Below are 12,907 nucleotides of genomic sequence, written 5' to 3' on the forward strand. Positions count from 1 at the left end.
GCTAACCTTTATACGTACTGTATTGTGTCCAGATGGCGCCAATTGGATATGAAGCTACTCTTGCTCATCATCATGTAGAGTCTTCCCAAGCCGTCTGAAATGTTTCTTTCTCCATTCCATGTAAGGCTGCACTCGCTCTTACTCGCTTAATCATTAATTAATGACCCTCTAATCATTCTAAACTGTCTACATGTGAGGCTGCACTCGCTCCTACTCGCCTAATCATTAATCGATTGTTTACTCTATCCCTTCTAACAGCCGACATATGAGGATACACTCGCTGTACTCTCTTAATAATTAATTGTTTGTTGACTCTTATTATTCTAAACAGTCTATAAGTGAGACTGCACTCTCTTACTCGCCTAATCATTAATTGTTGACCCTCTTGTCATTCTAGACAGTCTACATGTGATGCTGCGCTCGCTTGCTTGTATTAATGGATGCAATATTATTACTAAGAGTAGTAGGATATTATATTTGTAATGTAGTTGTTTCGTTTGAATGAAATGTCTTTGTTGTGTCGATGTCGTCCGTTGTTGTCTAGAAAGTGAATAAACCGCGCCAACTTCGAATAGATTCGAATAGTCTGTGTGTGAGTGAAAATTTGAAATTTATTTAACTGAACCGTCGGGTCGGATGTGAATCGGTTTCGGTTGAACTTCGAGTCATGATATGTGAATAGGAGCCCTGCTGGCACTTCATGTGGCTCTATGGTCGATGATGATCTCATTTCTGAAACAGAATTGTAAGGTACCAAACTTGTTGGTGAGTGGAAGTTGCTGATCAAACCAAATATTCGAGAGTCCTTGATCCTGAGTTGAGTGATTGGGGTGCCAACTTTGGTAAGATAATTGTGTTCCATCTTATGTCGCAATTTGACATTCTGAAGGTGAGCTGGGATGGTCTTCCTATCCAATCTGATTGTTCCACAACAATTGTTTTGTATTGAATTGAGATACTCAAGTAGACCAATCGTTGTGAAGTAGTTGTCAATGTACAGCTCTCGCCAGTGGTTTGCATCAATGCCCTCCAACATCTCCCTAACAACCGACTCACCATGAGTGTAGGTTGATGCTTCAGCCACTCCTCTTCTACCTTGGTAAATTGAGAACTTGAACAAGTATCCATGTTGATCCACCAGTTTCCAAAGCTTGATTCCCCATTTATCAGGCTTGTTCTTGATATATTGTCTCAATCCATGTGCCTTGTTCTTGGTCGGGATTATTGCTTCATCTATTGAGTACTTCGCCCCCAATGACCATTATCCTTGATATCTGCGATTTAACAATGAGATGATTGGGTCTATCTTGTATAGACGGTTCGTTGGATCCAACTTATAGTTGTCGGCAAAGTGAAGGTTTGTTACTAAGAAACGGAACTGGTCTCTGGTCATAATTCTTGCCACTGATGGAAGGAAACAATCACCATCCTCCCAATAGTCCTCATACTTAGGTATTTCAACAACTCCCATTGTGATGACCGCAGCAAACATTTTGAATATTATCATTTTGTTGATTGGATGTCCAAAGAACAATTTCTCCAACTGCTCCACTCTGCCCATTTGATGAATATAAATATTGGTTTGGTCGACAATGAGTTGGACTATCTCGTGGTCAAAGAATTGTTCGAACACCTGCAACTTGGTGTATGCTCCTCGATGATTAACCTCTTCAACATGGTATCCCCCCCCCGACCCAACCTGGGCTTTTGGTCAGTCCATTCTTTCAAAGAAATATCGGGCTGATCATCGAGTAGAATTGCCTTGATTGCTTCTTTAGTTAGACTACTTGATACTTTCTTCTTCTSTKTCTYTGCCTCTGCCAACAACTCAACTTTTAACATCCTATTGTATCATCCAACATCAGGATCTACAACAAATCATTGTTTGAATTAATAAACAATACCCCAAAATCAATCATTTTGTGGTAATAAATTACCATTCTGGTTGGCCTCATCATGGATACTAGGCGCCGCACTAATGCTGACGGCCATCTCTTCTTCTTCATCACTATATACATCACATTCATCTTCCGTAGTTCCCTGTTTACTCTTTGTTAGTGACATAATAAAATATTCAAATGATATTTTATTCAATGTAGATATCAATTATTATATTAGTTGGTATATCTGTTGATTGTTTCTGATTGATCACCAACAAACAATCATGTCGGTACTGTTGAATTGTGGTGTGGTTATCTCTCACAGAAGTAGTCCAAACACACTCCCACCACCACAAGTAGAATGACAATAGACTTGACATGTTACATTATTACACGCGCCATTACAATAACGTTATTTGATTAGATCAATCAATCATTTAATCCTATCTTCCCCAAAATACATATCAAAACTCGAATAGTTCGCGCCTTGAGGGTTAATAATAATTTAATTAATATTAATAAGATGAAAAATACATTATTTGTTTTATTATTTATTGGTTTAATAATGGTTACAATGACAAATGCAGGTCAACTCAAACTCTGCGCCGTAGGAACTTTTTCGTTCGTGTCCAGGAAGACCCCTTGCCAGAAGGATTCCAACATGAACCTCTCAGACGCGGCCAAGATTTTCCTGTCAAATGTTCCAAGTTCAATCAAACCACTGATGAATACCATGAGTTCTTCAAGAAACACTCTTTGAAATTCGATCACTATGTAGGCATAAGTTTCAGGTACACCAACTGTGAGCCTCAAGAATTCAAGGCCGGTGTCTGTCATGAGAAACCCCAGAGGTTTAACTATGAACAAACTGGCTTCGATCGCTGTTATTCCTACTTCAAACCCGGATGCACTGGTGCAACTAGAGTGGTTAATAGAAGATATGATATGAATGGTATTTCTTTTGATTGTTTCTGAGATTAATAAACTATTTTGGACTTAGAAATCAATCCTATTGCTTTGGAATCATATAGAGAAAGTTGCAACTTGTATCTAATATTATAAATAAATTTGGAAATGAAACAAACATTATTGATAATATTATTTATTGGATTAATTGTTTCAATAACCAGTGCAGGTAAACTCAATCTCTGAACAAAAGGAACATTTACATTCGTGTCAAAGATTAAACCTTGTCCAGATGGATTCAGACATGCTCCCGTAAGACCGGGCCATGAATTACCAGTCCAATGTGGCAAGTTCAATACTCCTCCTGACGAATACAAGCAGTTCTCAGAGGAACACTTTAAGAATTTCGAGAGTATTCTGGAATTCACTTCTCGTACACCCACCGTAAGCCTCAAGTCCGACATTTGTTATGAGAATCCCCAGAATATGAACTATCAACAAACTGGCTTCGATCACAGTTTTTGCTACTACCCATGATGTGACGGTATAAATACTTTTGTTAATAGAAGAAGCTTCATTCAAGGTGTTTCATTTAATTGTTTCAAAGATTAATAAAATATTTTTGATTGTGTATCTGTGATAACTCACAGCACCTGGAATCACTCCACAAAGGACAGATTTTATTTTTATTTTTTAATCCCTACTTAGAACAATAAAATTAATATTCTATTAATTATTTAAATAATATATATAACAAAAACATCATTATAAACATATATTTAATATTAACAAATGAAACAATAAATATTATTTTTTTTTGTATTAATTTGATCTGTGATGGTACCCATGTATTATTTAGTTGCGTACTCTGTAATAATGTCCTCCAAAGGCCATAACAATTGAAACGGACATGCCGACTCCACTGGCCATGATTGAGTACCACAAGGTTTTGTTGCGCAGTGAGTGGGTCTTGTGATCGTTGCGACCCAGTAGGTAGCGACGTGAAATGAGGTAGTTCGAGTAGATAAAGTGGTAGAACATCATCGATGAGAGCATCGTGTAGTATGGATAGAAGATGTAGGGGAAGTCCACGAGTGTGCTGTGCACCAGACGGAAGTTGGCCGCATAGGTTGGCAGCCACAGACGTGGGAGACGGGTGGCCGACGTGTGCACAAAGATGCCGCCAGCCATCAGATGACTGGAGATCTGGTTCAGACCCCATGGCGAGGGCATCTTGGACTTGGGCTCCACCTTGTCGTACAGCTCCTCCTTGTTCTTGATCACACGAATGAACTCTGCGCCACTGACAGTGAGATGAGTGAGGACGGCACCAACAAGCAATGGCTCGAACCACCTGCTCTGGTAGAATGGTCTGAAGAAGGCCAGCAAACCATCGAATGCCTCTGGACCCCAGTGAGCACCGATCAATGATATCAAATGGCACTCATAGTACGTGGCAATCACTCCACCACTGACGGCTGTTCATTCATTCATTCATTCATTCATGTCCATTTGAATGTATATGTGTGTTAGTTGAGTTGACATCTAAACATGGACCATCACCATCATAGATGATCAATGAAGATGGTCAATCAATCAATCAATCAAACACATACCTTGGATAAGCTTCAACATCTCTGGCTTTGTGAGTTTCTTCCAGAAGTTCTGGAACCATGAAGTTGATGGTGCAACTGCAGACTCTGCTTTGTTATTACTATCTTCACTGTGTGCCTCCATTGTTGTGTCTTTGTATCTGTGTATGTATAAATGTATGTATGTTCAAGTGATTGATTGATTGAAGAATGATCTGCACACATCGGGCCACTCTAAAATAGATCAAAAAAATGAAAGGTTTGAGCTGGTCACAATGACAGCAAATGGATGACATGTCATCCTATCCCAGGGTAAAACCATCATCGTCATTATGTGACCATTCAAATCTCCCCAATACTTATATAAATAGAATATCATTATTCTCTTTAAATAATATATGTATCTCTTTCAATCAATTGTGAAACAACAACAACAACAACAACTCTTTCATTCATGCATGCCTGCAATCAATCAAAGGAAAAACGATTGATTATTTTAGGTAAAGGATAATGCAATGATATTCTGGAATAACATAAGATGGAGACTCTCACCTTGAGGGCTATTTCAAGATGGGAAAACAACATCATGGTCGACCTAACAAAGATATTTTCGAACACCTCGTCTTCTCACTTGGGTGGGTTCATCGATCATCAACAATCTTCACAAAAACGAACGAACGAACGAATGAATGGAATGGATGGAGAGCTCGATGAATCATCAAACAAACAAACACTGACCATGCACTTATAGAAGGTGCAGGTATTAGAGTACCATGGTCTAACTTGTTGAACACGACTAATGAGCAAGAGTATGATCGAAGAACTCACGAAACCAACTGAACTAGCACCATCCAAAGCGTTGACAAGGGGTCACCAATGAAGAGTTAGTATTGACGCGTTGCACCATGGTTGATTCATTCATTCAATCATTCATTCGAGACGAAGTGTGTGGGGATGTGATCAAAACGACCTAATGGTGTGTGATTTTATTATTCTTAATTAAAAGGAATTAAATTTTATTTATGAAATAGGTTGGGACTTTGAGGAGAGGTGTGTGATCGTGGGACCTCCCTTGGCCTGCCTCTCTCTCTCTAACTTTGTTGTTGCTTGGGAGGGAGGTGGTGAAGGCCACCACTTACTCTTGCAATCAGTTTACCACCTCCTCATCATCTCTACATATATATACACAAACAATGTCTGCCACTGTTCTCTTCACTTCAGAGTCCGTCACTGAGGGACACCCAGGTATGCATCTAAAGTCTAGACCTATAGCCAGCCAGCCATAGTTAGTAGTAGTGTAGCAGTATAGTGCAGACCAGTAGTAGAAATATCTTTCGACGTCATTACAACAATGCTATGTTTCCGAACAACAAACGAATGAGCGATTGAATGAATGAATGAATGATCGAACTGAGCTCACACATACTGCTACATTATCATGCCTACTTGGACTTGGACGGACCAAACGAAACATTACAGACCTCCTCTAACATTAACATTTAACATAACAATCAAAAACAAACAGATAAGATCTGTGACCAGGTCTCTGACGCTGTTCTCGATGCCTGTCTGTCTCAAGACCCAGCCTCAAAGGTTGCCTGTGGTATGTATCATCTACCCTCATTCATTCATTCAACCAGTCAACCAACCAATCAATCAATCAATCGTTCGTCTTATCAACAAAGAGGCACTACAACATTTTGTTTGTCGTTGTCACTCTGAGGACCAACGATGCTTGACTTGAACCTTGCACACGTGTCCCTTGACAATCACTTTCGTCTTTTGGATATTTTTGTTTTGTTTTTTTTTAATTCCATTTCAAAGTCAATCAAGTCAACTCTCGAGTCAACAACAACAACTAACAATATGTCAATGAATGAACAACAGAGACCTGTGCCAAGACTGGTATGATCATGGTCTTTGGTGAGATCACCACCAAAGCTACCGTCGACTACCAAAAGGTTGTCCGTGACACCATCAAGAAGATTGGTTTCGATGACTCCTCCAAGGGATTCGACTACAAGACTTGCAACGTGTTGGTCGCCATCGAGCAGCAGTCGCCAGACATTGCCCAGGGTGTTCACATCAACAAGAACCCAGAGGACATTGGTGCCGGTGACCAGGGCCACATGTTTGGTTACGCCACCAACGAGACCCCAGAGTTCATGCCACTGACCCATTACTTGGCCAGCGAGCTCGTCACCAAGCTCACTGTTCTGCGCAAGGACGGCACCCTGCCATGGGCCCGCCCAGACGCCAAGACCCAGGTCACCGTCGAGTACCTGAAGGAGGGCGGTCGCATGATCCCCCAACGTGTCCACACCGTCGTCATCTCCACCCAGCACGACGAGAACGTCACCAACGAGCAGATCCGTGCCGACCTCAAGGAGAAGGTCATCCAGGCCGTCATCCCCGCCAAGTACTTGGACGACCGCACCATCTACCATCTTAACCCATCCGGACGTTTCGTCATCGGAGGTCCAATGGGAGATGCCGGTCTCACCGGTCGTAAGATCATCATCGACTCGTACGGTGGTTGGGGTGCCCACGGAGGTGGTGCCTTCTCTGGCAAGGACCCATCCAAGGTCGATCGTTCCGGTGCCTACGCCGCCCGTTGGATCGCCAAGTCGCTCGTCAACGCCAACCTGGCCGACCGTGTCCTGGTCCAAGTGTCCTACGCCATCGGTGTTGCCCAGCCCCTGTCCGTCCACGTCGACACCTACGGCACTGGCAAGAAGTCCGATGCCGAGCTTCTCCAGATCGTCCTCAACAACTTTGACTTGAGACCCGGTGTCCTCACCCGTGAGCTCCAGCTGCTGAGACCCATCTATCACAAGACTGCCTCTGGCGGTCACTTTGGAAGAAACGACCCAGACTTCACCTGGTATGTATCCCGACTCTTGACGTCTGGACAGACACACTTACTAACTCAATCACATCACTTAACTTTACAACAATCACAGGGAGACACCAAAGACCCTCAAGTTTTAAACAAATACTCTGTTGACGACGCTCCATCCACAACTAACCTTATAACCATAATAAACCTCGAGTTGGAAACCTACCTCTTATAACTTCATTTGGTTTAGAAACATAAGGTGACTGACTCTTTGTCGTCTCACTCTCACTCTCCTTCTCTCTCCTACCCACCCAGTCCATCACTCCACTCCATCAATCAATCAATCAATCAATCATATTCAAACTATTAATCGATCGGTTATGTTTATAGAGTACCAGAAGGTAGGTAGTTCTTCATCCAGGTGTGATCCATGATTAGGATGAAACAACTGGCTAGGGTGATGCCAAGTGTCGTTAGAAGAGCTGCATAGTTGATGCAGACCTCGCGATCTTCCTCTGGAATCCTCTTGTCGTTCAATATCAAGTAGAATACATTGACGTAGGCTGCTCCTCCAAGCAGTCCACAATAGAACATTAATACAAATAGTACCCATACCGACTCAATCATCTTGTACTAATATTATGTAATTGATCAAGTGAGTTAGTGATCGAGTGATTGGGATTGTTCCACCAGGGGTATACATACTCTTCCTTGGATCAGCCACAGGGCCATGTTCAATCCTTGTAGAATGGTAAGTATACCAACATGTTTAATCTTGAATAACTGCAGCGATGACCTGGACATAAGGACACCAAGCTGGATGGAGGTGGAAAGTAGAGAAGTTAGAAGCGTGACTTGGACATTTGGCCATGACGATCATGATGATGATGATAGTTACCTGATAACAGAAGCTAAGGATTGGATATGCATTCCTCTGGAACCAGTTTCCATTGAGGTTCTTGATGGCAGTGTCTGCGCCACCAACAGAGACGACGTACTCAAAGAAGTAGACTAGCATGAGGTTGACAGAGTTCCACCAGACTAGCTTGGCGCAACGAATGTAGCGACTCCTACTGGTCTCGCCATATGGTCCTGTCACAGGCTTGATGTCGTCATCTCCACCACTGTTGTCAATGTCCTGAATGATCATTCTATCATCGCTTGTCGTGTTTACATTGTCATCGATACTTGGTTGTGGTTCCTTCTGCTCATTTTTCAATGGTGAATAGGCAGCATCCTGTGGTACTGGTGGCTTGAGGCAAACAAAGAACAACAGTCCATACATTGCAACTGTTGGTAGGATGATGAGGAAGATTGTTCTAAGATGGAGTGAGACAGTGAGTGAGTATGTTTGATCGATTGATTGATTGAATGAATGAATGATACAATACTGGTTCTGAAGATGAGCCAATCCACTGAGTGCAATGTAGAATAGTGATCCACAGACACCTGCTACACCGGTGCCAGATGCCCATCCGTTGACAAGGTCAGATGGGTATTGTCTGAGATGTACAAGCATGACACTCTCACCAAATGACGAAGCGATACCAATGAGTGCAATGCATGCTAGACAGAACCAAAAGTTGACGTATACCGACAATGCCACACCAATCAATCCAGCGGCAAAGATCAAACAGTTGACAAATATCTTTGGTTTAGAGCTGACACTTTCCAAAGCGAATGTATTGAGTACTATTGCAGTCGAGTCGTAAGTGTAAGTCAACTCATTCATTCAATCAATCATTCAATGATATACATACATCTTGCGACAAAGCCAAAGGCGATGTTTGCCCAGAGGATAAGACCTATGTTCTTTTGATTGTTGAAGAAGTCTGCAAGTGATTGACCAGCAGCATTTACAACACAATATGAGAAGTTGTTGATATTGCCCAGAAAGTGGAATGCCAACCAGTTGCGCATATACCCTGGATCCTTTATCAATGTCATTGTTATTATCTCTATCTATATATATGTATGTATTTGAATGAATAAATGAAAGGTTGACCTGTTTGTGATATTGATTGTTTAAATTTACAAATAATAATAAGTATAATAATAATAGGTCGTTAAAAGATAGTATTATCTGTTGAAGAAGTAATACATCAACTTATCTTTACACAAACTTTATGAAAGTTCGCGCAACATTCTGCGGAGGTGGATAATCCATCTTCACCCCTGTGTTGGCACGTCCTTCCCTCACAACAACACCCCACACAAGTTGTCCAACAACCACTCTATCAAACAAAGGATATTTTCGAAATTGATGGTTTCGAGCCGTATTTTATACTCATCACATCTTTCGTCCTTGACCAGTTTTGGCCTGGTAATGATTAATGAGGTGTTGAACAAATGTGTCTTGGGATACAGAGTCGGGTTTTGTAGGATCAACCGAAGATATTGCATAGTCAAGTGGAGTGGCACCATAGTTATCCAATACATTGATGTCGGCTCCATTATCCATCAACAACCTTGTAATGTCTTGATCATGTTGTAATGTTGACAAATGAATCAATCGTTCTCCAACCTCATCCTTCAGGAACAATTTAGGATCACCTCCATGCTTGATCAATGACTTGATGATCTGTTTGGTTGATTGATTGATTGATTGATTGGACGATTGGGCGAGTTAGTGTTATCGATCGATTGATTGATTGATAGAACATACATCTAAATCACCTCGTTTGATTGCAAGATGGAATGGTGTCATCACTCGATACTGATTGATTGGAATCATTCCAGAGTGTGTGGTGGGGTTAGAAAGGGATCATTCCATTCGTCTTGAGTTGAGTCAAATCCAATACTTACGTATTCCCATCCATTGGTCCTTGGATTGTCTTGGATGTTGATGCTTGCACCATGTTTGAGAAGTAGCTCGATGAGTTGGAGTGAGTGTCCACGTTGGATACAAGTGAAGAGTGGTGTTCTGCGCTCTGTTGTCTCTTGATTGACGTTGGCACCATGTTCCAACAATGTTTGAATGATGGCCATGCTTGGATTCGGCCTATTCACAGCCAGATGCAGAGCAGACAATCTTAAGAATGGCTTCTTGTCACGTGCATTGACATCGCACGTACCATCATTGGACAACAATGCCACGACTGATTCCAAGTGACCCTGTTGCACGGCCACGTGCAGTGCCGTGACGCCATACTTGTCGCTGGGGAACAGTTGATCGCCAGTAAGTGCATGTCGCTTCCTCTGTGCCAACACAACCTTTATCAATTGACAATGGTTGTATAATGCAGCCCAATGCAACACATCCCATAACATCAGTTTAGTCTCATTGGCTGTAACCTGTTCCACTGCATCCTGATACCTTTGCAACAATGCTGTCTCGTCAACACTACCCTCAATAACAAACTTCATCATTATGCTTTCATCGATTGATGACTTATAGTTTAGATTGTCTTTGTTGTTGTTGTTGTTGTTGGCTTTGTTGTTGGGCATAGTTGTGGTGGTGCTAGAGTATTGGACTCGATGTTGACTAGCTGGTGTGAACAGCATTGTGAAGTTGTCATTGATGTTGAAGTTGAAGTGTGATTGAGCATGTGACCAACATGATGTTTGATGTTGTGTTGGCAACAATATCTTCTTTGTTGATGTTGAGGCAAGTGCTCTCCTACATGCTCGCTGAACCAAGTGTATCATCATGTCGTTGTTGTCTTGAAGTAAGTTTACAACTTCAACAAATGAGTCGGACTTGGAGGATTCTGCGACTCGACAAACCCAAACTTCCAATTCTTCAAATCACTCGCTTATTCATTCATTCATTGATACACAATGCAATGTACTCACTTATAACAATTCGATCGTGTATATATAGACATGCAGCGATCAATAACATAACATCAACATTGTTACTTAAATCAAGTTTGAGATATACTTCAAACTCATCTTCCAACCCAACATCAGCGACATCAACGACATCAACATCAGCGACAACAGCAGCCATATTGGATGGAGGCCGAACAACTCAAAAGAAGAGGATAGAGATAAAGAGGAGTAATGATGATTATATAAAGTTGGAGTGGAAGTTGAAGGCTTCGGAGGAATTGGAGTTGGTGGAGGGTCAATGGGGAGACAAGTTCATTGTGATCAACAAGCCAGCAGGCTACCCAGTGCAATCAAATAAGAATCATTCAATCGAAGCAATGGTAATGGTCAAACTCAGACAAGAGTTTGAGTCACTCAGCAAGTTGTGTGAGGCAGACTATACAGAGCGCAAGGGCAGACAACGCAAACGCCTTCAGAACCTAGAGGCATTCTTTGAGCAGTCCGCCAAGTCTGGACGAGATCCCTATCTGTACTTTGTCAATCGTCTGGACAAGTGGACGAGTGGACTGGTAGTGATCACTCTCACGCCATCACTATGTTCAATCATGGCTCAATCAATGGGCACGTGGACCAAGAGATATAGATTGATCACAGATGTTCCATCATGTCTTCAATCAAATGACAACAACGACAGCAGTAGCAGTAGTTACAAACAATGTTGCTTTGTCTCGCCACATATCAAGGGCGACAAGATAATCAACACAAAGGATGGCACAATCAACAAAGAAGGCACGCTCAGGAGCTTCATTGGTCCCAAGCTTCAGCCATCACCATTCTATCGATATGCAGTCGACATCCCATCCCCAGTCCAGGAGTCGGACACACCTGTCTCCTCCACGTCCACCGAGACATCAACCCCAACGCCAACGCCAACAACATCAACACCAACAACATCAACATCAATAGAGGTGTCCACAAAGAAGTCATGTGTGGATTGTCGAGAGCGTGGAGTGGTCAAGCAGTTGGGTCATCCATTCGTTTCATCATTCTTGTTGTTTGGAAGCTCGCCACAGAAGGGAGAGAACAAGTTTGGTGCTCGTGATGCAAGGACAATGTACAAGTTGGTGGCCATCGATAATAAGTCATCAACAAGACGTGCAATGTTTGAGGCGACATTATTAACAGGACGAACACATCAACTACGTATTCACTTCTCTGAGAGTGGATTCCCTGTAGTTGGCGACCCTTATTACAATCCAATCTTTATCAATAAGTTACTTCAAGAGAAGAACAACAATAGCAGCAACGTTGTGGAGGTCAAGGATGATCAGACCCAGGCCGAGGCTCAAGACATGAACAAGGACATGGATCAAGATCAAGAAGAGGAAACAGGAGAGCACAACGAGATGTTACTTCAAGCATATTATCTCAAGTTCCTACATCCATCAACTCAAGAATACATGACATTGATGATCGAGCCTCCTACATCTTGGAAGTCAGCAATGGAGAACATGGATTGATAATAAAGTAACAAGAAGTTCGTGAATGGATTCACCCAGGCCGAAGGTCCAAAACGAGGCCTGGTCTCAAGGCCTAAGGTGAATCCACTCTTTCCAAAATCATTCTTGTTCATATCTTCAATCAATCAATCAAACATGTACACAATTGATGATCGTCATCAATCAATCATACATGAAGTGTTCCATAATCAAGTCTTGTGCAGACTGATACTACATCATGTCAGTGTAATACATAGACAATGGATGAACATACCTTTTCAATCAATCAATAATGTTACCGATAGCACCAATAACAACAACCACAACAACATCCCCAACAACATAATCTCAGTGATCAAAGGTGCCGCGCTCCACCAAGAGGGCAACCTTGAAAAGATGCTGCGGTACAATGCCACT

At 42.0% G+C, this 12,907-nt stretch overlaps 5 protein-coding genes across 5 annotated transcripts; 2 read left to right on the forward strand and 3 right to left on the reverse strand.

Moving 5' to 3' along the window:
- Window positions 1-3,641: 3,641 nt before the first annotated feature.
- On the reverse strand, window positions 3,642-4,523 carry SAMD00019534_096010 (hypothetical protein; the record flags this gene model as incomplete). The annotated part of the gene is made up of 2 exons (XM_012895068.1): window positions 3,642-4,264; window positions 4,403-4,523. The coding sequence occupies 2 exons, from the start codon at window positions 4,521-4,523 to the stop codon at window positions 3,642-3,644; spliced, it is 744 nt and encodes a 247-aa protein (XP_012750522.1).
- Window positions 4,524-5,571: 1,048 nt separating this feature from the next.
- Window positions 5,572-7,369, forward strand: SAMD00019534_096020 (hypothetical protein; the record flags this gene model as incomplete). Its single annotated transcript, XM_012895069.1, has 4 exons — window positions 5,572-5,623; window positions 5,904-5,981; window positions 6,266-7,262; window positions 7,342-7,369. The coding sequence occupies 4 exons, from the start codon at window positions 5,572-5,574 to the stop codon at window positions 7,367-7,369; spliced, it is 1,155 nt and encodes a 384-aa protein (XP_012750523.1).
- A 244-nt stretch (window positions 7,370-7,613) lies between these two features.
- Window positions 7,614-9,179, reverse strand: SAMD00019534_096030 (hypothetical protein; the record flags this gene model as incomplete). The annotated part of the gene is made up of 5 exons (XM_012895070.1): window positions 7,614-7,850; window positions 7,923-8,033; window positions 8,116-8,536; window positions 8,609-8,909; window positions 8,978-9,179. Coding segments are annotated over 5 exons (1,272 nt in total), but the record flags the coding sequence as incomplete, so codon positions are not given.
- Window positions 9,180-9,507: 328 nt separating this feature from the next.
- On the reverse strand, window positions 9,508-10,721 carry SAMD00019534_096040 (hypothetical protein; the record flags this gene model as incomplete). Its single annotated transcript, XM_012895071.1, has 3 exons — window positions 9,508-9,798; window positions 9,883-9,933; window positions 10,023-10,721. 3 exons carry the CDS (start codon window positions 10,719-10,721, stop codon window positions 9,508-9,510), a joined length of 1,041 nt encoding a protein of 346 aa, XP_012750525.1.
- A 653-nt stretch (window positions 10,722-11,374) lies between these two features.
- Window positions 11,375-12,511, forward strand: SAMD00019534_096050 (hypothetical protein; the record flags this gene model as incomplete). Its single annotated transcript, XM_012895072.1, has 1 exon — window positions 11,375-12,511. One exon carries the CDS (start codon window positions 11,375-11,377, stop codon window positions 12,509-12,511), a length of 1,137 nt encoding a protein of 378 aa, XP_012750526.1.
- Between the last annotated feature and the right edge of the window lie 396 nt (window positions 12,512-12,907).

Source organism: Acytostelium subglobosum (genome assembly GCF_000787575.1).
Source record: "Acytostelium subglobosum LB1 DNA, scaffold: scaffold23, whole genome shotgun sequence".
Taxonomy (NCBI): domain Eukaryota; phylum Evosea; class Eumycetozoa; order Acytosteliales; family Acytosteliaceae; genus Acytostelium; species Acytostelium subglobosum.